The 21,629-nt window shown below is 38.3% G+C and overlaps 1 protein-coding gene across 3 annotated transcripts; it reads left to right on the plus strand.

Annotated features, from left to right (window-relative positions):
* The first annotated feature begins 3,784 nt into the window (after window positions 1–3,784).
* Window positions 3,785–20,850, plus strand: MAPK9 (mitogen-activated protein kinase 9). Of its 3 annotated transcripts, none has more exons than XM_009079597.1 (11): window positions 3,785–3,962; window positions 7,939–8,068; window positions 9,247–9,305; window positions 10,175–10,313; window positions 10,623–10,788; window positions 11,995–12,066; window positions 16,263–16,445; window positions 16,977–17,101; window positions 17,637–17,700; window positions 19,677–19,748; window positions 20,489–20,850. In XM_009079597.1, exons 1-11 carry the CDS (start codon window positions 3,841–3,843, stop codon window positions 20,503–20,505), a joined length of 1,149 nt encoding a protein of 382 aa, XP_009077845.1. In that variant the 5' UTR covers window positions 3,785–3,840; the 3' UTR covers window positions 20,506–20,850. The 3 variants fall into 3 exon arrangements, with proteins under 3 accessions (XP_009077845.1, XP_009077843.1, XP_009077844.1); XM_009079595.1 differs by having other exon boundaries at window positions 20,494–20,850; XM_009079596.1 differs by lacking the exon at window positions 11,995–12,066 and adding an exon at window positions 11,704–11,775 and having other exon boundaries at window positions 3,813–3,962; window positions 20,494–20,850.
* The last annotated feature ends 779 nt before the right edge of the window (window positions 20,851–21,629 follow it).

Raw genomic sequence — 21,629 nt, forward strand, 5'->3', positions numbered from 1 at the left:
TCCGTCCCGTGGTTCTTATATAAACGGTAGAATTGGTTGCGGCAGGTTTCAAGTTTGTTTCTCTTTCCACCGGTTTGCCCTGGCAGAGTGATGAGTTCCATGCAGTGTTTGTCGCGGTGTGCGGTAACAGCTGAATGGTGCTGTAGTGGTAAAATCTCCGGTCAGTAGTAATTTAGGTTCCTTGAAGAAGAAGGTTGACTTTTCCCAGAGCTGACAGCTACAGAGTACCTCTAAACCCTGCTGTAACCCATTGGCGTTGCTCAGCCACGGCTTTGTTACACTTCAGTTTTGTAAGGGACTGTTTAGGGATTGTGAGTAGAGGGGTAGGAGATAACTCGCTGTGATTTTGTAGTTAGACTTTTACCTGTTGAGGTATATGTTGCTGTAAAGATCAACCTCAATGCTATGGGATGATAGTCCTTAAAAGGGCACACATGGATTTGAAGTGCATTTGCAAGGGTGAATAAGAGAATAGGGGGAGGTTTTCTCCACTGAATTCCCATATATTTTCATAAATATAGATGCATATATACTCATTGCCCATTCTGTCAGCAGTAGAATTTTAGCTTGAGTCCTAAAAATCAAGCCAAGTTTCATGACATTCTCGTGTTTCATTGTCAGTAATAACATTTCTGTAACCAAAACAACGCTGGGAATGTGTTCCCAACCTGTTTGTTTCATAAGCTTATGACCTGAAGATATCCAGAGTACAGATCTGGTTAATAGTAAGTTGCCATTTTACTGAGTATGTTTTAGGGAAGTGACTGTTTTAATACAGGATGTTTTCTATAGTGCAGTTGCTTTCAGCTTCTAAAGATATCTCAGTGGAATTCCATATAAGCCTACAGAAGGCAGGTTTGGTGTGTTGGTTACTTTCTAGTTCTCTTTCATGACCTACAGGTTGAAAACTGCCCCTGTAAGTTTTCTGCATGGGATGTGCTCAGTCAGCTTTATGGTTCTTAATTTTCTCCAGTTGTACAAGCTTCAGATTATAGTTTCAGTAAAAAAGCCCCACAAACCACTCAATTTATATCCATCTTGTGCGTGTTCTAAAATAGAAAAGCATCTTGAAGCACTGGTGATTCAGTAACATGCTGTTATCACTAAGTACAAGTGTGTTTGACCATCCTGTGACATTTACATGTGCTGCTGGTTCTGTTTGGTGCAGCTGCAAGTAATAAGGAATAGAGAAAAATTTATATTTCAGAAGTGGAAATAATGTCTACTTCCAAAAAATTCCTGTATAGAAGAAGCTGCAGGGATGAATCAGGTAGGAGAGTAACAGCTCAGGATTATGAAACTTAAATTTGACAGATTTACTTTTTACTTGAGCAGTGGGAAGTCTTTTTGTTTGAGGGCTCTTTCCCCCAGAGTGGATTGTCTGAAGTCCTATGAACAACTGCAATCCCCTGGCACCTCAAGCTACACTAATGTATATGTCTGAAATAATATATGTCCTGATCCATCCAAGCAACTTGCAGCCCAAGTAAAAATTAGGAGTCATTTTATGGAGAGGTCTTTAGCATAGTGAATTGCAAAGGATGTCAGAATGCATAAAACTTGTGTGTTCTGATGCCTCATTCCCTCTTTGGGTCTTGTCTAAAGAGCTTTTCCTGATCTCCATGTGATTTTTTAAAAGGTGGCTTTATGCAGACAAGGATCCTTAAAGGGAGTATTTCTCTGGTTCAGGATAATTTAATCTTTCTCTATTGCTATCTGTTATAGAAAAATGTTTAATTAACCCCTGAAGAGGCACAACATAGTTCTTGTGTACAGGTTGTGTGTGCAGTACTTGTGTACAGGTTGATAACCTGTAGTTTGACATCCAGCTTGTGCAAAATCTGTGCTTTTTTGCTTTTGTCTGTAAGTCCTTTCAGAGAGGAGATCTTGACCTTCCAGCAGTACCTTTCTTCCAGTGATGAAAATTCACTGAAGATGCCGTGGCTGCTCAAGGAGTGATTATCAAAAAATCTGGTGCCCCAGAGTCCACAGCTTTGGAGTAATAAAAAGGGTTGGAAAAAAGAGTGTTTTTTTTCTTGAGATGTAGCAGGAAAAGCTAAGAGCACCTCTTAAGGCTTCACTTTGGTCTCATGTTGGAGTGAGCTGATTGTGGAACTGCATCTGACTGCCCCAGTACTATTGTGTAGGAGATGTGTTTCTCTTCCTCCTTCTCCTACTGCTGCTGTGACAGGGGCAGAAAGTTGGTAGCTCACATTTTCCCTTTGCTGATCCTTTCTCCTCTGCTTTTTTTTCCTTAAGCTGCTAAGAGGAAATATCAAGTAAACTGACTGTCTAAATTGCTGCTGGAGATGACCCAGTTGAATATCTGCTGCTCAAAATGCTCCTTAGATTTTGAGAAATTAGAAGGTAAAGGGGACTCCAGGCATTTCTTGAGACTCTCTTTAGAGTATTACAGTTCAGTTTAAACCCAGTCTTTGTTAGGACTTGTAGGTCTTCCACCTGTTTTATTGCAGCTTCCTTGGAGTTCATCTACTGGCTTAAACTATGCAAAAGATGCTGCTCCCTCCTACGTGCACTGAGGAGGAGACAGGTCCCAATTCTAATTTTTGAAGCAACCAGAAATAATTTGTGTGGCGTTGTGCCCTTCTAGGGTGGGTGTCTGGGTTGCTCTTGAGGCTTTTCTGTTTTGCATTGGCTCACAAATACTCTGTGGGACCAGTGAAGAGAGAGAGGATCTGCTCTAGCTGGAGCCCAGGCTGGTGGGGAGGAAAGCTGTGCCGGGGCAGGGGAGCTGCTTTCAGTTCCTGTTTCAGGGAACATTTGCCTGTTCAATTCACTCTGGGCTGTAATGACACTATCTGTCATAGCGAATGTGAAATTAAAAATGGGAGAATTTGTTAGAGACCTCTTCAGTAATTACTGAGGTAATTTTCTTGTAAGGTTTGGAAGAGGGATGGAAGCCCAGGAAAACTGGCGGTCTGTGCTCTCATTACTGTGGCACTTCAGAGCTAAAGAGGTTTAGTCCATTACTGTGCTCTCTGATGTAATTACTTGCCTCTAATTCATTCTTGACAGATGGATATAACTTATTCTCTATTGTGGCATGGAAGTCTCTTTCAAACTATAGCACAAAACTCTAGTCCTGTAGTACTATAAGGACACAAACTCATAGCATGGAGTGTATGAGATGGGAAGGAGAATGTGTCGGGATAGGTGTGCATCAGGGAAGGGTTGCCTGGCAGAGATGAGGAGGCAGAGCCCTCCTTGAAATTTCCTCCTGAACTAGGGAGAAGGGGATCTTGAAGAAGCTGCAGCAACCATGGGCATTTGGGGGCAGTTTTGCTTCAAAGCTGTTTCAGTTTTAATCAAGTCTTTTATTAACTCCTGTTTCCTTCTGTCCATGGAGCTCTGCTGTCACTTTTGTCTGTGTTACCAGGGTTTGAAAAACATAATTTTTGACTTTTTTTTTCTGTAATACAGAAATTAATGTAGTCCTAGCACATAGTAATAATTCTAAATTATGGAAATGTATTCAAGGAGTTACTGGATTTGGGTGGTTTTGTATGCTTGTATGTTTGTTTGCTTAGCTGCCTTTTGTTTTAGGGATTGGAGTAGGAGCATGCATTTCCTCAAAGCTGTGAAGGCTATAATTGCTGTCTGTCTGCAAGTATTTTTTATTAGCAGTGGTAACATAAAACTGAAAGAATGTGTAATGGTGTGCTGTTGAAAAATTCATATGTATTAAAATATGTATAATATATTTTCCGTGTCTTCTGGCTGAGATTTGTGAGAGATTGAACTTTTATTTTCTTTCTTTTTCTTTAAGATCTTGGAAACTTTACCAGATCCTTGAGAGAGAAAACTACATGACACTACACCATGACTGACAGTAAATGTGATAGTCAGTTTTACAGTGTTCAAGTTGCAGATTCAACATTCACTGTGCTAAAACGTTACCAGCAATTGAAGCCCATAGGATCAGGGGCACAGGGCATTGTTTGGTGAGTAATAAACACTTCACTTAAATAAATAAATGCTATAAATATAAACCAAAATTTGCATATATTCCTGATAGAGGTACCAGAATGTACAATGCTGCTGATAAATTCTCTTGCTACAGGGTTATGGACTAAATAAATTCTGAGCCAATTGCTTGCTCTAGTTCATGTGCAAAGCTATTTTTTGTTTTGTCTTTAGGGAAAATTCATATTTGGATAACTGCATAAAATAAAATACTCAACAAATTTCTTTCTTTCTCATTAACCACTTTATTTCTGTTCCTAGTTCTCACATTCCCCTTGTACTTATGATTTTGCAGTGTGAGGTGTGACAGTGTAATGGTGAGAGATTCTGGGTTTTACTCCTTTCTTCATCATGGCCCCTCTCTTCCCCCTCTTTTATTCCCAATCACTCCTGTCCATTTCTAGGAGCCATCAATGCAGTGCCTTGCCATTAACTGGCAGGATGAGGCAAATCAGTGTCATTGTCACTCCATGGATTAACCAGGAAGGGATGCTGAGTGAGGGGTTGGGCTGGCCAGCTCTTCCACCCCAGCTTTGTGTCCAGGACCTGAGAGTCGTTAGGCTGATCCTGAACCTTAGTCTCTTGTATGGCACCACACCTCTGGGCCAGCTAAAGGTAAACACTTTCAAATGTTTTTCAGACTGCAGCAATCCATTCTACACACTTTGTGCCAGCCCTTATTTTGTTGGGCAAAACTTAAGTTGGTAACGACAGAAATGTTTATTGATGCTTTTTTTAATTCCATACCCAGGGGAGCAAACAGATGTACTTAGGAACTCTCTGATATTAAACTTAATCACAACTCATGGTGAGCTGTTCGTGCTTTAACTCCAGCCTGCAGTTTGTCTTCATCTGTAGAATCTGCAGAATAAGTGTGATGACTCATGTATTGTGAACAAGTCCTTGTGCAGCACCTGCCCATGTTTTGGCCTTTTCATAACCACAGTGAGTTATCATGTAGGAGAAGAGTGCATTTTTCTGAGAGCATGTCTTTATTTTTACATTTTTAAGATTCCCCTATTGCCCTCTTAATAGGTGAAAAATGAGCAAAATGAGAACAGTGTATTTCACTCTTAATCTGTGGGTTGAGTGATGAGAGCATAGACATCCTGGATCTTAGTCATTAGTGTTTAGGTAAGATTTAGTATAGTGCTGACATTTACCAGGTATAAATGCTCTCTGAATTCTGCTGGGTTTTGATGGCATGCAGGAATTCAGGGTGGCTGTAAGCATCTCTCCTTTCTCTAGAGCAGTACATTCTAAACTGGATGGCTTCAACCATCTGGTTCAAAATGAAGTTCAGGTACCATTATGGTCAACATTTTGGGAGAAAGAAGGAATGATTTGGTTTATTGTCTTGTTTTGAGACTACTTGATTTATGGAACCACAGAGTGAAACATGGCATAAATTTTCATTTCCCTGTGAAATACCTGAAGTTGAAGAAGGTGCAAAATCTTCATTTCTCCGAAAATCTCTTGTAGTACCCAAGGGAAAGATACAAAATACTAGGATATAAAAAGTAAAAAACTCAGTGTAAGATGAGTATTATCCTGCCATGCTTGGCTGGAAAAATTGTCAAGTCATTATTGTGGCACGCAGATGTGATGGTTTTTTTATCATCCAGTGTTTAACATAAAATATAGGAAAAGTGTTTCTGGAGTTCTGTGTCTGGATTTCATTTCATTTATGAGAAATTTTTAATGCCACATGTCATTTCAGCTAGGAGAGGTCTAAATCTGCTTTTCTTCCTCAAAATGTTAATGGGAAGCTCCATTGGTTTCCATTCTGTGTAGTTTTATCTTTGATAGTAAAATGTAGGAAAATAAGTAGTTTTAAATATACGTGCTTAAATAATTATCAAATTATATTATGAAACTCCATTATGAAATAATTTGTAGGCATACTGTTAGTAGCCAAGGTGATTATTGGGTAGACTATCAAATCTGCTCTTTGAAAATCTGTACCTGAAACAATTGCCATGATGAAAAAGTTTTTAGTTGAAATGAGAAGGGATGGAGAAAGGAAGTTAACACCCATTACGTCCATGATTATTTTTTTTTTTTTTGGTTTATTGATGTCAAATTGTGTTATTTAGAACAGTGGTCATAGAGGTTATTTTCTGTCTTACTTAATTTACCTAGGGGGAAAAAAATAAATCTTCACACAATTTTTACCAATTTTTTTTTTCTTCTACCATTCTGTTTTTATTTCTTCTTGGATTATATAGGTACCAGACTGCTATGTTGTTTTTTTAAATTTTTCTTTTGATCTTCAAAACAAGAGGTTCAGGTGGAGTTCTTCACACGTGCTCAGACTGAGCCTTGACAGACATCTGATTTGTTGTGTCACAGAAGGACACTTCTCTTAAAATTGCTCCTCTCTCCACTGCTCACCTGTGCCTGACAGCTAGTTCATGCAGACTCTGTTGGTTGCTCATTTGCTGCTAATTTTGGGGGAAAGTCATTAACATATGAAAGGCATTAAACATTGAGGGCATTAATATATAAAAAATTAATTTACATATAACATCTAGATGAAGTGAATAGTGAATCAGTGCTTTCATATTCGGGAGGAAAATAATTTCTCCAGCCTCCAGGCCAGTTGCCTTCCTCCTACTTTGTGTTTTCTTTTGCACAGGCATAAAGGCTTTAAATCTGAGAGCAGTTGTAGCATGGAATAATGACTTAAGCATTTCACAGAACTAAGCTGAAATAAATGCTAGCAAGGCTTTAGTGCAAGTGGCAGCTTGACTCAAATTTGGGACATGCCTCCAAGAAAACACAACATCTCATGGGTGAGCTCTGCTTTGTGGTGGTGTTGCTTTCTCCAGGAGGGAAAGCAGTGACTTTGTGCTGGTAAACTGGATCTAATTTGAGTGCTGTTGTTATCTCAGGGGAGTTGTACCTTTTATAAGAGTGATAGAGTGTGATGGTCCTTTCAGGTCTGGTGTTGTATATATCTTGATGAGATAGGAAAGGAGCTCACAAAGAGCTTAAATGTGCTTGGAAAATATGTGAATGAGAATTCTTTCCTAGGCTATGAAAGTAACATTAAATGGAAATAGAGTAATGTGGGAATCCTTATTTAAAACTGGAACTATTTAAAGACTGGAGCTCCTGAGTAGGATGTGCTGTGAATTCACTTATATTTTGCCAGATAGTCTGTGTGTTAATAATGGAAAATAGTCCCTCTTTAGTCTTGTTTTGCCCATACAGATACAGATTCTTATAGCTATTAAAGCAAGTTTACATGTTTGCCTCAAATTGCAGAGGGAAAGAACAAGTGCAACAGAAAACCAGCATAAAATTAATGGTCATGTTCACTTTTAAACTGTTGTCTTGCTCCCTTTAATCTAGGTTTTCCATATCTCTCAATTCAGTGGATTTTTTTCTACCCCCAAAGCAGGTGAAGAATGTAATTTTGTGCTAGGCACTACAATTTTATTATCCTTGTAAACTATCCACATACAGGAGAGGTTTGATGCCTGCAGAAGGGATCAGAGACATGGTTGTGACTCTCCTTGAGCAGAGAGAAATTTCTACTGCAAATACTAAATAATTGTCAGTCAGCAAAAATGTCCAAAAAAATATTCCAAAAATACAGATTAGGCAACTGGAATGCTGCTTGATTTCAAGTAAGCTTATAATATTTTTAGATCTTGCAATTTTGAATGTGAGTCTTGAGTCAGCAGATTCAATCTAAAGAGAGAAAGGAGAGCAGGAAGAGTCCTGATGAATGTCAGTGGCTTCTGCTAACCTATTTGTATTTATAAAGGATGTGTAGTTTTTCAAGGATGTTTGTTTTCTGAATTAAAATTAGATGAAGTTAGTATAAAGAGGTTAGAGGATGTGCTTTGTCTCAAATCTTTCTTTCCTCACTCCTGCCTCCCTTTTGCCCCCTCCTCTCCCTCAAACAGACTTCAACTTAAGTTGCTTGTCTTTGAACACTTCTAGTGCTGCATTTGATACAGTCCTTGGAATAAATGTTGCTGTGAAGAAGCTGAGTCGTCCCTTTCAGAACCAAACCCACGCCAAAAGGGCTTACAGAGAGCTTGTTCTTTTAAAGTGCGTCAATCACAAAAATGTAAGTTGGGCTTTGTATTTCTCTCCCTCCTTACTGTAAGTTGTCAAAAAATGCTCAGGATTTGCTCTCTCACTTGCTGTTAGTAACCAGAGTAACAGAAAAACAGTGAAGAACTGGAAAGATTTGCCGTGGGTAATGCAGTTCTCAACGTATGGTTCAGTTTTTGGATGAGTTTTTGGGGGATGCCATGCCAAGGGAGGAGGGTTTTTTTTTGCATTGTTGGTATAGGTTTGCCCTCGGTGTCAGCTTTATAGAGCTGCCCTTGCTCTAGTGCATTTGCCCTTTTTAAGTCATACTGCAGCAAAGCCTGTTTGGCAGTGGGTTGGTTTGTGGGTTTGGCCCTTGTAACTGCACTGTAGTTAAATCTGAGTTTAGGCAAGATTTTTATTCCATACAGTGTTTAACTGGTGGTGTTTGCAGGGATTGAGCAGGTTCTAGCAATTTATTGACAAACAAAAGTGAAATACTATGAACAACACTTGTGAATTTTAAAATCTCTGAACCTTCTAAAGTAAGCCTTGATGTCAGTACTTCAGTGTTCAAGTGCAAGAATATAAGGTTTATGTGACTGCTCTGTTTGGTACTAACATGAACTAGAAACACTGCTGGTCATTGAAGTTGTCCAGGTCTCTAACTTCCTGGAGTCAATTAGCCTTTCAGGACTGATTTTTAAGTAAGCCTTTGGTGAAGCCCAGATGTAGCAGAATAAAAGCAAGGTGGTTATTGAGGATGGCAGTGCAGTAATTTTAGTAGTTCTGGAAATAGTACATCATAATCTAAGTTTAATGGGATGGTGTGGGGCACCTCCGTGCACGTGGTGTTGGACAGCCTTGGTTAGAATTCCTGGCACAACATGTGATTTAAAAGAAGAGATTATTATTTATGGTGAAAAATGGGATATATATTTTAGGCACTGAGAAGGAGATAGGAGGTGTCATATAACTTTAAAAAACAAAGTGATTTTGTCCTGTCTTGGTTCCTTTGGCACACATGCTGCAGTTTGGAACTATTTCTGAACTGGCAGTTTTTCAGCATGTGTGCATTAAGTGCAGCCAAGTAACATTCATATTGTATATAGTAACAGTGTGCACTTGGTTTTGAATAGTAAATTCTGCAGTAGTGAAGTCTTATGTGAATTAAAGTGGAGGTTTCTTCTAATGTTTGCTTTTATTTTATAGATAATTAGTTTATTAAATGTATTTACACCACAGAAGTCACTAGAAGAATTTCAGGATGTGTAAGTACTAGATTTTTAGTTTCATTTTCTCTGACAAATACTGGCCTGAGTGCTGGAGGTGTATTTCCAGTGTCCTACAGACTTCAGGCTTTGAAAATCAAGGGTAGCTCACTGCTGAAGTGGGAAATGAAAAAAAAAAAAAGGATATTTACCTTTTATTCATCATCTGCCATCTGTGCTGCTCACACATGCATCTGATTTGTGTGCACTGTCCTGTGGCTACATGGATCACCTCAGGATAATAACTTGGTCTGGATAACCTGAGAGCCTTTTCTTGCCATGCCAGTCACATCAGCGCAACAGTATTTTTGGCTGCATCAGTTGGTCTAGAAGGCATTCATGGCCATTGGATTGCTGGGATATTCCTAGGCTCCAGTGAATATGCTGTTGTGATTTGTGAGTGGGGCAGTGAGTGTGTCTGAAGTGGCTAAGCAGATGATACATTAACTTGAAAATTATTCTATGATTCTTAGTTTTTACTCTGCTTATCTTAATTTTCTTGGGTTTTTTTAAGATTAAAATGCAGTGAAAGGGAACATTTACATTGCAATCTCTGCATCCACTTTAGTCTTAGTTTTTCATGCTGCATAAAGTCAGAATTATTCTCTGTATTACTGTTATAAAACTAGTGGAATTTTAGTATCTCATGCTGGACTACTGAACACTTAATTTTTAATAGAAAGACTATTTGAATAGATAATAATTTAATACTGCAACTGCAGTCATGCATGGGGTTTTTTCATCATTAGCTTTTTGATACTGAAGTTAGCAAAGTAGTTGACTTACTAAACATCACTTAACCTAAGCTTAAACCTCATTTGAAATGTAAGACTTGAGTTTTCTTACTGCTTTCTTTTTTTGTGCTTTAGATATTTGGTTATGGAGCTGATGGATGCAAATTTGTGCCAGGTTATTCATATGGAATTGGATCATGAAAGAATGTCTTATCTTCTTTACCAAATGCTATGTGGGATCAAGCATCTCCACTCAGCTGGTATCATCCACAGAGTAGGTAGTAGTAGATCATTAACAATACTCTTTGTGAACACAGTTGTTAGGAAACAGGGAAGAAGGGAAGGGGTTCCCATAGAGCAGGACTTCCAGTTTTAATGCTAGATTTTATGGCACTGATCTTGAGCAGTTGATTGTGCAATATTTAGTAGTACAAATGATTAATTGTTAAAGAAGTATAAATAACCAGAGCAGGAAATGCAGTTGTTAGTAAAGTGAATTTTTGGCTTATATTGACTGTGGAGGGGGTGGGTCTGTGTTATTCTGTATGTTAATCCTTCCTTAACTGAAGTAATTTCTTGTTAGGATTTGAAACCCAGCAACATAGTAGTAAAATCAGATTGTACCCTAAAAATCCTTGATTTTGGACTGGCGAGAACAGCATGTACTAACTTTATGATGACTCCATATGTAGTAACACGGTATTACAGAGCACCAGAGGTTATCCTGGGAATGGGATACAAAGAGAATGGTAAGTTGCTTCTGTCTAAAGTGTGTCTCTCTTGGAGCATAACAGCATTAAAAGGAGGAGGGAGGGCTGGTTTCTCCCTGTCATTATTCTAATCATAGTATTGGAAATAACAAAAATTATACTCCAAAAGTTTTGGAGAATACAGTAGTTTTATGGTCTCTGTGCCTCTCCAGTTAACATATGCTGCTCCCTCTCCCCTGCTATTGTTACATCTTTTCATGTGTTCCCCTATTATCTTCTTTATTCTCCAGAAAACTGTTGATGCACTTAGGCTAGCTGATATTAACCCCCCCCACCATTAATATATAAATAATAAACCCTTTAATCAATGTTGATTTTATTCTGAAGCACTTCCTTTTTGACAGTGTGTCCTCTTTTGCATCTCTGATTATTAAAATCTGCTGCAGATCTCTCTCATAAACCATGTCTTGTACTCTCTTCAATCTGCATGGCCTTCAAGGAGGTTTTGTTATTAAAACTCACACAGCTGTAATATCTTGGACAATCAGCCAACAGAATTGCTGGCAAGGAAATTGTCCTTGTCTTATTGGGGGGTTTGTCTCCTGGTTTTTACTAGCACTGGATTTTTATGCGAGTACATCTTTTTGCATCCTCACAAGGGCTTGGGGTATCATGGGGTTTGTATACATGTAATTTTGGCTCTCTAGTGCAAGGGACTCACAGGACCTTGCTGGGCCCTTGATAATGAAAAAAACACTTTAATTATTGCACAAGGCAGTTTATTGTACAGCAGGTGCTGATGTGGGTCAGAACTTTGGTAGAGACTATTCTGGTTGGGATAGAAATTATCTGCAGGACTGTAGGAATACAATGTGAGCTTATGGATAAATAACTGTAGTATTTAAACAAAAATCTCTTTAATCTTTTGTCCTTGTTGCACCTAACATTTGATAGTGGATATCTGGTCTGTTGGGTGCATTATGGCAGAAATGGTCCTCCATAAAGTCCTGTTCCCAGGAAGAGATTGTATCCTTCATGGTCATTTCACAAATGTAAATGCTGATTATGTTTTACAAAATGCTAATAATAAGCAGTCAGTTGGTGTTGATCTGATTGAAAATTCATGTTGGCAGTTTGGTTTTCCACATTGTTGTGTTTTGATTGTAGATGCTAGATGGTTTCGTTTGTTTTCCTCACTTTTGTTCATGAAACTTCATAATTTGATCATTTCATTTTTACTTTCAGTTGATATCTGGTCAGTTGGGTGCATCATGGGAGAATTGGTGAAAGGTTGTGTGATATTCCAAGGCACTGATCGTATCCTTCCCTAGTCATCCTTGAATCCCATTCCACTTCCAACAGAAACACAATTACGTTGACCTGTATAAGTATAAAGGCATAAACAATATTTTCAATAATATGTTTTAAGAAATCCACTGTACTAGTTGAAATTAGTGTCATTAACCAAATTGTCGAGCTTTCCATTTTATTTTCTTAGGAGACTATACTTAATGTAATTTGTAGTGGTTTAATCCATGGAGTTTATATCAAGAGTTTCAGCTTTTGTGCTTTAAAAAAGGACACTGTTAGGTTTAGAAAATAGAAAATATACTTACTGCTTTTTTTCCTCTTGATCTTTGTAGATAAGTGTTACAACCAGAAGCCTACAAAGCTACATCTGACTGTGCATGGATTTTGCTTACTATTTGTTCAAACAATAGACTCATTTTTTTATTTTTTGAGTTTCAATCTGATTTTTTTCTTGCTTATTAGTGCTTGCTGGGTAGAGGTGTCCTAATGGCAAGCACAGTGCATGAGATTTTTTTTATTGCTATTATTTAATATAAAAGGAAAAACTTCCTTTAACATTTTATTTTGGTCTTACTTTTTCTATAAGATTGCTATTCCTCCATGTCTCTCTCCAGTATTTTTTACCCAGATTTCGTGGAATCCTAGAGTCACAGAATGGTTTGGGTTGGGAGGGACCTTAAAGGTCATTAGTCCAATCCCCTGGCTTGGGCAGAGATAACTTCCACTGGACCAGGTTGCTCGTGGCCCCATCCAACCTTTTCCAGGGATGGGGCAGCCACAACTTCTCTGAGCAACCTGTCTTCACAAAATTCTACTTTCTTGTACAGTAGTAATTGTAGGAAATCTTACTGTATTAAAACAGGGCCCAGCCTTCTCTGAGCAACCTGTCTTCACAAAATTCTACTTTCTTGTACAGTAGTAATTGTAGGAAATCTTACTGTATTAAAACCAAACAAAATCTTGCTATATATATATATATTTCTAGGCCTTAGAGATTGGAAATCTCAGTACATCCTCACAAGTTCCCAACAAGTGTTTACACTGTGTTAAGTGAACAGAAATAATGATTTAATAAAGATACTCTTTGAATATTTTGATATATTTCAAAATACTTCCCTAGAAACAAAATTTAAAACAAATTCGACTCCTTCTCAAGTTCCAATTAAAAAAAAACTGGAGAAAAATCAGTTTTGTCCTTTATAAGTAATCTCATAAAATTGTAATTTTATAGGTGCAGACACTGAAAGTTGATCAGTCAGTAAGTAGAAACCAGCTGATGTAATCAAACCACCACTGTCAGATAGAGCTGTAGGTCGTGAGAAGCAACTTGTGCTCCAGAACTTTGAAGCAAATACAATTTTTTTACTCATCAGCAAGGAGCAGTTGAGTCCATCACAGAAAAACCCCAAGTATCTATTCTCAGGTACCTACATATCTTACAGGAGAGGCCTTCCAATTTTAATACTAAATTTCATGACACTAATCTTCAGCAGTTGATCATGCCATTATTTAGTAGTACAAATGATTAATTGTTAAATAAGTCTTGGGTTTTTTTCCACCTTTCTTCCTTTCTATACTTATTATTTTACCTTTTGAAGCCTTCAGACCAACCTAACACAATTCTTCATGTATGTTATGTGTCTTTCACCTGCATGTTGTTAGCATGGGCTATTCTGGTTTTGTCATTAAGAAATGAAGGAAATTTTGTCCATACTTGTTAAATGTGCTAGTTATCATTTGTGATTCTCTCAGGGTCACTGAAGCTCCACCAGTCTATGTTTCAAGGAATCTCCTCCCCTGCTTACAGGGATTTTTGCTGCTTCTAAGAGTTTCAGTTCTCCTTCATGTGAAGTACTGACAAATCTTTGTCTTGAAACTTCTTGTGAGTGATCTCTGCTTCAGTCAGCCTGTCACCTTCCCTTCAGCTGCAGGGAGCCAAGGTCAGCATACTGCCTAAGGCTGTGCCCTTGACTGTCTGCAGGAAAACCTACTCTTGCACTCAGTAATTTGTGTTTTCCCAGATGGTGGATGGGGATTGCTGGGATACTTGCAGCAGTGCTCTGGGTGGAATGAGATGCTCAGTGTTGCCAGGGCAATGGATGCACAGAACCTGCTCCTGACTGGTGCTGTGGAGGCCTGAGTTCCTGGCAATTGCTGTTGCCTGGAAATGAGAACTCTGGAAAAACCAGGCAATGTAGATGCCTAATTGGAAATAACAGAAAAGCCTGGCAGCACCAGAGTGGTTTTAATGCTCATCCTGCCCCCATGGTGAAGGAAACTAATTCCTTGTAAGAAAACTTGAGAGGTATTTGTGTTTTGTTGGGAAAAATCATGCTTTATTGTGCTTGTAATAGGGACTCTGTTTTCAACTTCTCTTCTTTCAGAGTCTCAAAATGTAGGCAAATATACTTGGCATGGACTAAACTGCTGGTTACTTTTGACCCTGAAGTCACTAGAATGGGAAGAGCAGTTTTGTCTGCAGGCTGCAAGGTCACTCACAGAGCATGTTCTGCCTGCTTGGCACTGAAATCCCACTTGGGTTTCAGATAAGAGGTTTGTCTTACTTCAAGTCATCCCTATATTGAGAAATATTTTTCAGCTTTCACTGTCTGTAAAGTACTTTGAAACAATCCAACTGAGACATGGTTTTTTGCCAGTTTTTACCTCTAAAATGGGATAGGTCATTATGTTTTCTGCCCTCTCGCTCAGTGCTCTATAGACTGGACTCTAATTTGATTAACTGACTAATCAGGCTGCTTGCTGTTACTCAAAGGAAAAGCATCTTCTTGAATCTAGATTGGTGGAGATCTCACTAAGATCAGTTTCTCAGCTAGGAACAAAATTTCCTGATGTATGTTTATTTTATCTTTGTCTGTGCTTTGTTTTAGCATGAGAGTTAACAATATTCACTTACTAATTTTCATTTTAATACATGTTTTCCATTGGAATGTATTCAATAAGCAAATATAATTTTCAATCTTTGTATCAGAAGTCTAAAGTGTTAGCATGAGGCAGTGACTATACATGTATTTCTAGTTGTATTCTTGGCACACTAACTGAAATAAACTGAAATAAAAACACCTCAGTGTTTTTTAAATACATCTTAATTCAAAGTGCAGCATATTTGTTGTTTCATTCCACAACCTGTCTATGAGAATGGATAGGTTGAAGTGCTGCATTATGAATTTAGCTATGAATGTTTTCAAGGTTGATGGGGAGACTCTGCTGGAATTGCACATTCTTTTTATCAGGAAAAACTGTAAAGGATAAATCTGAGTAGACTTGAATATCAGGAATGTTAATGCAGTGTCTTCTCAGTGTGATGAATGAGCTTTGTTCCCCCAACCAGGCTGGTTCAGAGCAGGCTCTGGTATTGCTCTAACAAGTGTCACCGTGTCAGGGGGAATTTCCTCCACTTGGATGAGGGAAAGGGACAGTCCAGAAGAAACATCAGGCACAGTTTCAACTTGCAGCTTGTAAATACTATTCCTAGAAAATACTTAAATTTTGAATTTAAGAACAGAGTAATCTGTGAGTGTTACCATGGTTGATAGACTTAAACAAAAGAACTTGCTGAAAACCTACTGGAATCTGAATTTGCTGTTCAGAACTCCTCTGAACCTTTTCTGAAGTTGGAAAAAAAGCCAGCTTCAGAAAAAAAAAAGCTTCCAACCATCCAGCTAAACTGCCCCAAAATGCTACAACCCAAAGCTTAATTTCTCTAGGAGACAGGCACAAAGTTCCTTACTTTGGATGGGATGTATTTGTGCTTTAGGGTTTTTGGTGTATTTTTGCCTAAGAATCTTCAACAATCAAGGTGTGTTGCATTTCAGAAGATTCTGGGGTAGCCTTTCTTTTCTGTCCTTAGGATTGTTTTGCTATGGATAGAATTGTCAAATAAAGCTTCTTTTGGACTTCAAATAAGTTTTGCTTTCAATACTAACCAGTAATTGAGAAAAGATACCTAAGCATAATGCATTGTGCTGCACTTCCAGCCTGTCCTTCAGATTGCAAAACCTGAATCTTATTTTTGTGTCAGTCTAGCTTTTTGCATGGCAGCTCAGAATACTGCTGATGCTAGAATGGAGTTCCTATTTGTGTCCTCTTCAAGTTTTCATTAACTTCTCAGATTTTGTAAGTGATATTTTTGTATAGTGCAGACTTCAAATTCTTCAGCTGATTTTCCTAAAGATATGCTGCAGATATTGATCAGTGGAATAAAGTTATTGAACAATTAGGAACACCATCAGCAGAATTCATGAAGAAACTGCAGCCTACAGTGAGGAATTACGTAGAAAACAGGCCAAAATATCCTGGTATTAAATTTGAAGAGCTGTTCCCAGACTGGATATTTCCATCAGAGTCCGATCGTGACAAGTTAAAAAGTAAGGCGAGTTTTTTTCTCTCTCATTTTTTTCTGATGTTAATTTAAAATGTCTGCAGTGCACTTAATTTAAAAACCTAATATAAAATGTTTATTGCACTAGGTGTCAGCATTAGAAACTGCACATACCCTTGGTTTCTTTAATTTATGACAAGTCCTGGAATGTTGGTAGCAGGTATTAAACACAGACTATTTCCCTGTCCCCAGGATTCTCTTTAATTCTCTTAATTTGAGTCCACTGAATAATGTCTATCACTTACTGCTCTCTGAAAGTAATACTTGTTATGGAGGTTATTGCTAATTATCTTTTTCTGGTTATTGTGTGCATATTGCTCCTTTTGGCTATATTTTGACTTTGGATAATTACTGAGAAAATGAAAAGAAAACCCAGCCCACCTTATTATATTCTTTAGAACAGAAGTGATTTCACTCTTTAAGTGCATGTCCTGTATTCCCAGTGTTCATTTCCTGTGTCAGACATTAAACTCTACAGCTCTTTTACATGTATGTTCTTTTCACCTTTACTTTCTAGCCAGCCAAGCTAGAGATTTATTGTCAAAAATGCTTGTAGTAGATCCAGACAAGAGAATTTCTGTAGATGAAGCCTTACGTCATCCTTATATTACTGTCTGGTATGATCCAGCTGAAGCAGAAGCTGTAAGTTTGCAATTAAAATAAATTTTTAAGATACCAGTTTAATAACATGAAAAAAATACCTTTCATTTTAGTCAAGAGCATGCTTTGAACTCATTCATTGGCTAGCAGAAGTCACACATAAAGCCTTCAGATTGACATCAGGGGCAAAGTCACCTGAAGAACAGCTGCTGGTGGGGAGTTGATGTAGTTTTGAAAGTGGTTGTTGATAGTTCCTTTTACTTTACAGATAGAGTTGCCTGTTTGGTGGCAATCTAGGTCTTTTTGAAAATGGGACTTGCTCTAAGGCTCAGTAAAGCCTTATAATGTGTTTCATTTTACTTCTGAACGTCCTGTTAGTGGGAGGCAGGACTTAAAAGCAAATTCTGGAATTGAAAAATGAATGTGTCTTTGGTATAGGGAATAAACTGCCAATAATAAAGGTAACAAAATGCTAAAAAGGTTGTCATGTTTAGATTTTTTTTATTTTAGTTATGATTGGGTATGTTCACCTGATGTAGTAGACACACTATAGACTTTGCTTTTCTTTTCTTTGTAGCCTCCACCTCAAATTTATGATGCACAATTGGAAGAAAGAGAACATGCAATTGAAGAATGGAAAGGTAAGAAGTGAGCATGTCAGATTCCATCTATTGCCCTATCTCGTGGTGTTAATGTGTGGCTCACAGTACACGTGTGCTGGATTGTGTAACTGACTGGAACCCACTATTCCAGTACTGCCTGTGGCAACAGGAAAAGAAATCAGTAATGGAAGTGTGTTCTGTGTGGAGTGAATACATACATAGGTGTGTGTTTGTTCATATGTACATGTAACATTCTGAAGTTTGTTCAACAAAATGCTGCAGTTTGCTTTTCATAGAATCAGCTGGGTTGGAAAAGACCTCCAAGATCATTGAGTCCAACCCTATTGTGGTTACTAGACCATGGCACTAAGTGCCATATCCAGTCTCAGCTTGAAAACCTCCAGGGATGGTGAATCCACCACCTCCCTGGGCAGCACATTCCAATGCCTGACTACTCTCCCTTGTCTCTTCTTGGCCACCTGAGCACACTGCTGGCTCCTGCTCCGCTTTCTATCTATCCAGATAGATATCTATCTATATATCTATCCAGACTCCCTTTCTGCCTGGTGCTCTCCAGCCACTCTGTCCCAGCCTGGAGCTGCATGGGATTGTTATGGCCAAAGTGCAGGACCAGCACTTGGCCTTGTTAAACCTCATCCCGTTGGAATCAGCCCATCTCTCCAGCCTAGCCAGGTCCCTTTGCAGAGCCCTCCTGCCTTCCAGCAGATCCACACTCCCCCCCACTCCCCCCCAGATTTGTGTCATCTGCAAACTTGCTGATGGTGCACTCAATCCCCTCATCCAAATCCAAATTTTTTTCCGTCCCTTTTTGGTTATTCTTAGGTACTTGTAATCTAAAGAGTTTTTTTCTTGATAGAGAATTCTCTGAAAAAGAAACACGCCTCTTCTCTGTGTGCATTATTTAAGCCATATCTCTTGACAATATTTACTAGTTCATTTGTTCTAGAGGTCTTAAATAGCAGAAGAGTTCTTTGGTGTGTGTGTTTTTTCTCTCATTGCTTATTTATTGACCAAATAGATTAAACTGTTGACTTAAGGAAAAGAATAAACAGTACTGTGATACTGACATCAATTCCACCTCAAAGTTTTAGTCAAAAAGATTAAATAGTGAGGCAGCTCAGGTTTAAAACATCTGCCATGACAGGATCAAGGGTGATAGACATATTTGGCTACTTAAGCTGTTTGCCTTTTTAGAACAGCTTTATAAATTTCAGGTATTGATTCTGGCTTATATATACATATATTATCTTTAGGACTTGCCTGCACAGGTAGGTACACTTCAAATTATCTTTGATTACTGTGAGGTGGAGAACTAAAATGGATCAGCTAAATCTAATTGAATCCATTTGTGAACCTTGTTACTCAGAATTAAAGAGGTCTTAATCTATTTAAATATTGTTACTCTTAGTTACATTCAGACTATGGGAACACACAAAAGCTTCTGTGATTTAAGTTACAGCTCTGATTTTGTTGTGGTTCAGGTGCTTGTGTCCTGAATTGTCCTTGATTAGTAAATGAGGGTTTTCAGGCAATATTTTAGCTGTTTAACCTCAGAATCTCCAGACTTTCCTCAACACACCCATGGAGATTGTTTTTCAAGAATAAAGATGCTTGTGTTTGGTTTTGTTATCAAAGTAAAATTTCCATGGGGTTTTCTGTAAAATCTAATTTTTTTTTCATTTTACTGTTGAGATTAGTGCATTGTAGTATACATAAAGTTTTGGGATGGGGTGTTTGTTGTTTTTAAATGGACAGCTACTTTATTCATATGTGTTGATTTTGGCAATGCCTGAGAAAATCTGTAGAATTCTGTTACCATTGTGATAGTCCTTTAAAAAAAAAAAAGAGGGAAAATAAATACCCAGACTGTTGTACTTCTAGACTGACCCTTAACCTTGTGCCTTGATACATATTTAAATTGCATGTAAATCCTCTGTGATCTTACAGTGTTTTTTCTGTTTCTTCTCTATTTCCTCCCACCCTTCTCTCATAAGAATTAATATACAAAGAAGTTATGGACTGGGAAGAAAGGAGCAAGAATGGTGTGGTAAAAGATCAGCCCTCAGGTTAGTCATTGTTTCAGTAGTTCCATAACTATCACACCTAGTGCTGGTCTGTGGCACTAGGGAATGAAGAAATCCTGCTTTATAGTCCAGGTAGGCAAAAGTTCTGTTGCTCAAGACCCTTGAGACTGCTCTGCCTTTGGAGATCCATCTGCTTTAGTTGTCAGTTGTTAGAAACTTGTAGGAAAACTCCAGTAGTCTTGTGTGTCTCACTCCCTGAGCTGCCTCCTCCCCAGAAGGCTCAGTCAGAAGTGAAATAACCAATTCCATGTTACATCCCCTGTTGCATAGGTAAGTTTTATGCTCAGTGCTAATTCTGTGGCTCTGCATGAAGCTCTTCCATGCAGGGTTAAACAGCCTTAGGGCTCCTTTGGAATAGTTAATAGTGCAAACTTTTTATGCCCATGATTGAATCCTTGATGTTTGCTGCTGTTCTAGCTAAGTAATTGGAATATTGTGCTGTCTTTTATTAACTTTATCTGTTAGGTTTCTTGACACTCAGGTCGCTATTCACACTATATGTAGTTTTTTCTATGCAGAGAAGGAGAAAAATAAAAATCTCCTAAAGGTCACCTCAGCTTTGAAGTGCTAGGGACCTTAGCATTTGCTTTTCTACCATTTATTAATTTCAGGATCTTCTAGCCATCTCTGTGAGGAAAAGTGATTCCTGGAGCCCAGAGGTGTGATTACTTGTATCTGCAGTATTGTCTTGCCTCAGATTTTATTCTGTTTGGTTTTCTTAGCACAGATGCAGCAGTGAATAGCAACACCAGTCCTTCCCAGTCATCATCTATCAATGACATTTCATCCATGTCAACAGAGCAAACATTGGCCTCAGACACAGACAGCAGCCTGGATGCCTTGACAGGACCCCTCGAAGGATGTCGATGATCAGCCCTGATTGCAGACTTGACTTTGGAAAAGAACTCTTGTTTCCATTGGGCCTGAATTGCTTGTGAGTTAATGGAACCAAGTAGAAAAACTCCATGTTCTGCATGTTCTGCTAAAGTAATGCCTGTTCTTTTTTTTACTCAGTTGTTATGAAATTGCCTGCTTAGTGTTGTAGAATGAAAGCAAATCAATGTCTAAAGAACAAAAAAAAAAATTCAATTTAGACACTATTATAGGCTTTTCTTTGTTTCAGCCTATTTCAGGTGAGCAGTTATAATAGACTTTTAGCCAATAACTCCTCTTAAGTGGGTTCCTCAGTCTTCAGTCCCACCTAGCAGGCTTCTGTGACACAGTGGTTGTTTACATTTTAGTGCAGTATTGCTCATTAGTAGGTTTATTGAATGTCTAGTCTCTATGAAGTTTGTTTTAATGTGTGACTGTGGCAGTTTGCTTTATTTAACAACTGGAGTGTTGTCTGTAAGTGTGAGCTCACACCTCGAACACTTTCAGTACTGTGTGTAAAGGGCAGTTATTCTTCCACATAGCACTTTTTTTATTGAGCCCTTTCTATCCTCTCACTCTCCAACAACTGTCTTCTTGTAGAACAGATAAACATGAAGGTTTAAGAATACAGCCCTTACTTTCTATTTCAACCAGTGAGTGTGTGTCTAGCCTTTCCAGATTTTTAGATGGAGATGGAAGGTAGTGGCTTAAATACATCTTGAGGAAGAATGAGTTGACTTTTTTGTGTAGCAGTGCCTGTGTAGAAGAGGAGAGTGTGCTAAAATGTCCTGTATTTTCTAGCTGATGATATTGGTCCTTTAACAATCGTAAAAAGAAAAGGAAATTCTATCTGTGATGCTCTTCATTCACTGCAAACTCTGCTAAAAGGAGAGATGAATTGGAGAGACTTGCAGCCTCAAAAAGCTGCATAAATATTTTCCATTTTTTTTAATGGGTCCATTATATCTAGAAGTAAAGACATAAAGAAAT

Source organism: Acanthisitta chloris, unplaced genomic scaffold (assembly GCF_000695815.1).
Source record: "Acanthisitta chloris isolate BGI_N310 unplaced genomic scaffold, ASM69581v1 scaffold78, whole genome shotgun sequence".
NCBI lineage: Eukaryota > Metazoa > Chordata > Aves > Passeriformes > Acanthisittidae > Acanthisitta > Acanthisitta chloris.

Coding starts and splice junctions, on each gene's coding strand:
- MAPK9 (XM_009079595.1), top strand. CDS start 3,841: ATGACTGACAGTAAATGTGATAGTCAGTTTTACAGTGTTCAAGTTGCA. Junction 3,963..7,938: donor GGGGCACAGGGCATTGTTTG/GTGAGTAATAAA, acceptor GAACACTTCTAG/TGCTGCATTTGATACAGTCC. Junction 10,789..11,994: donor AATGGGATACAAAGAGAATG/GTAAGTTGCTTC, acceptor TTTTACTTTCAG/TTGATATCTGGTCAGTTGGG.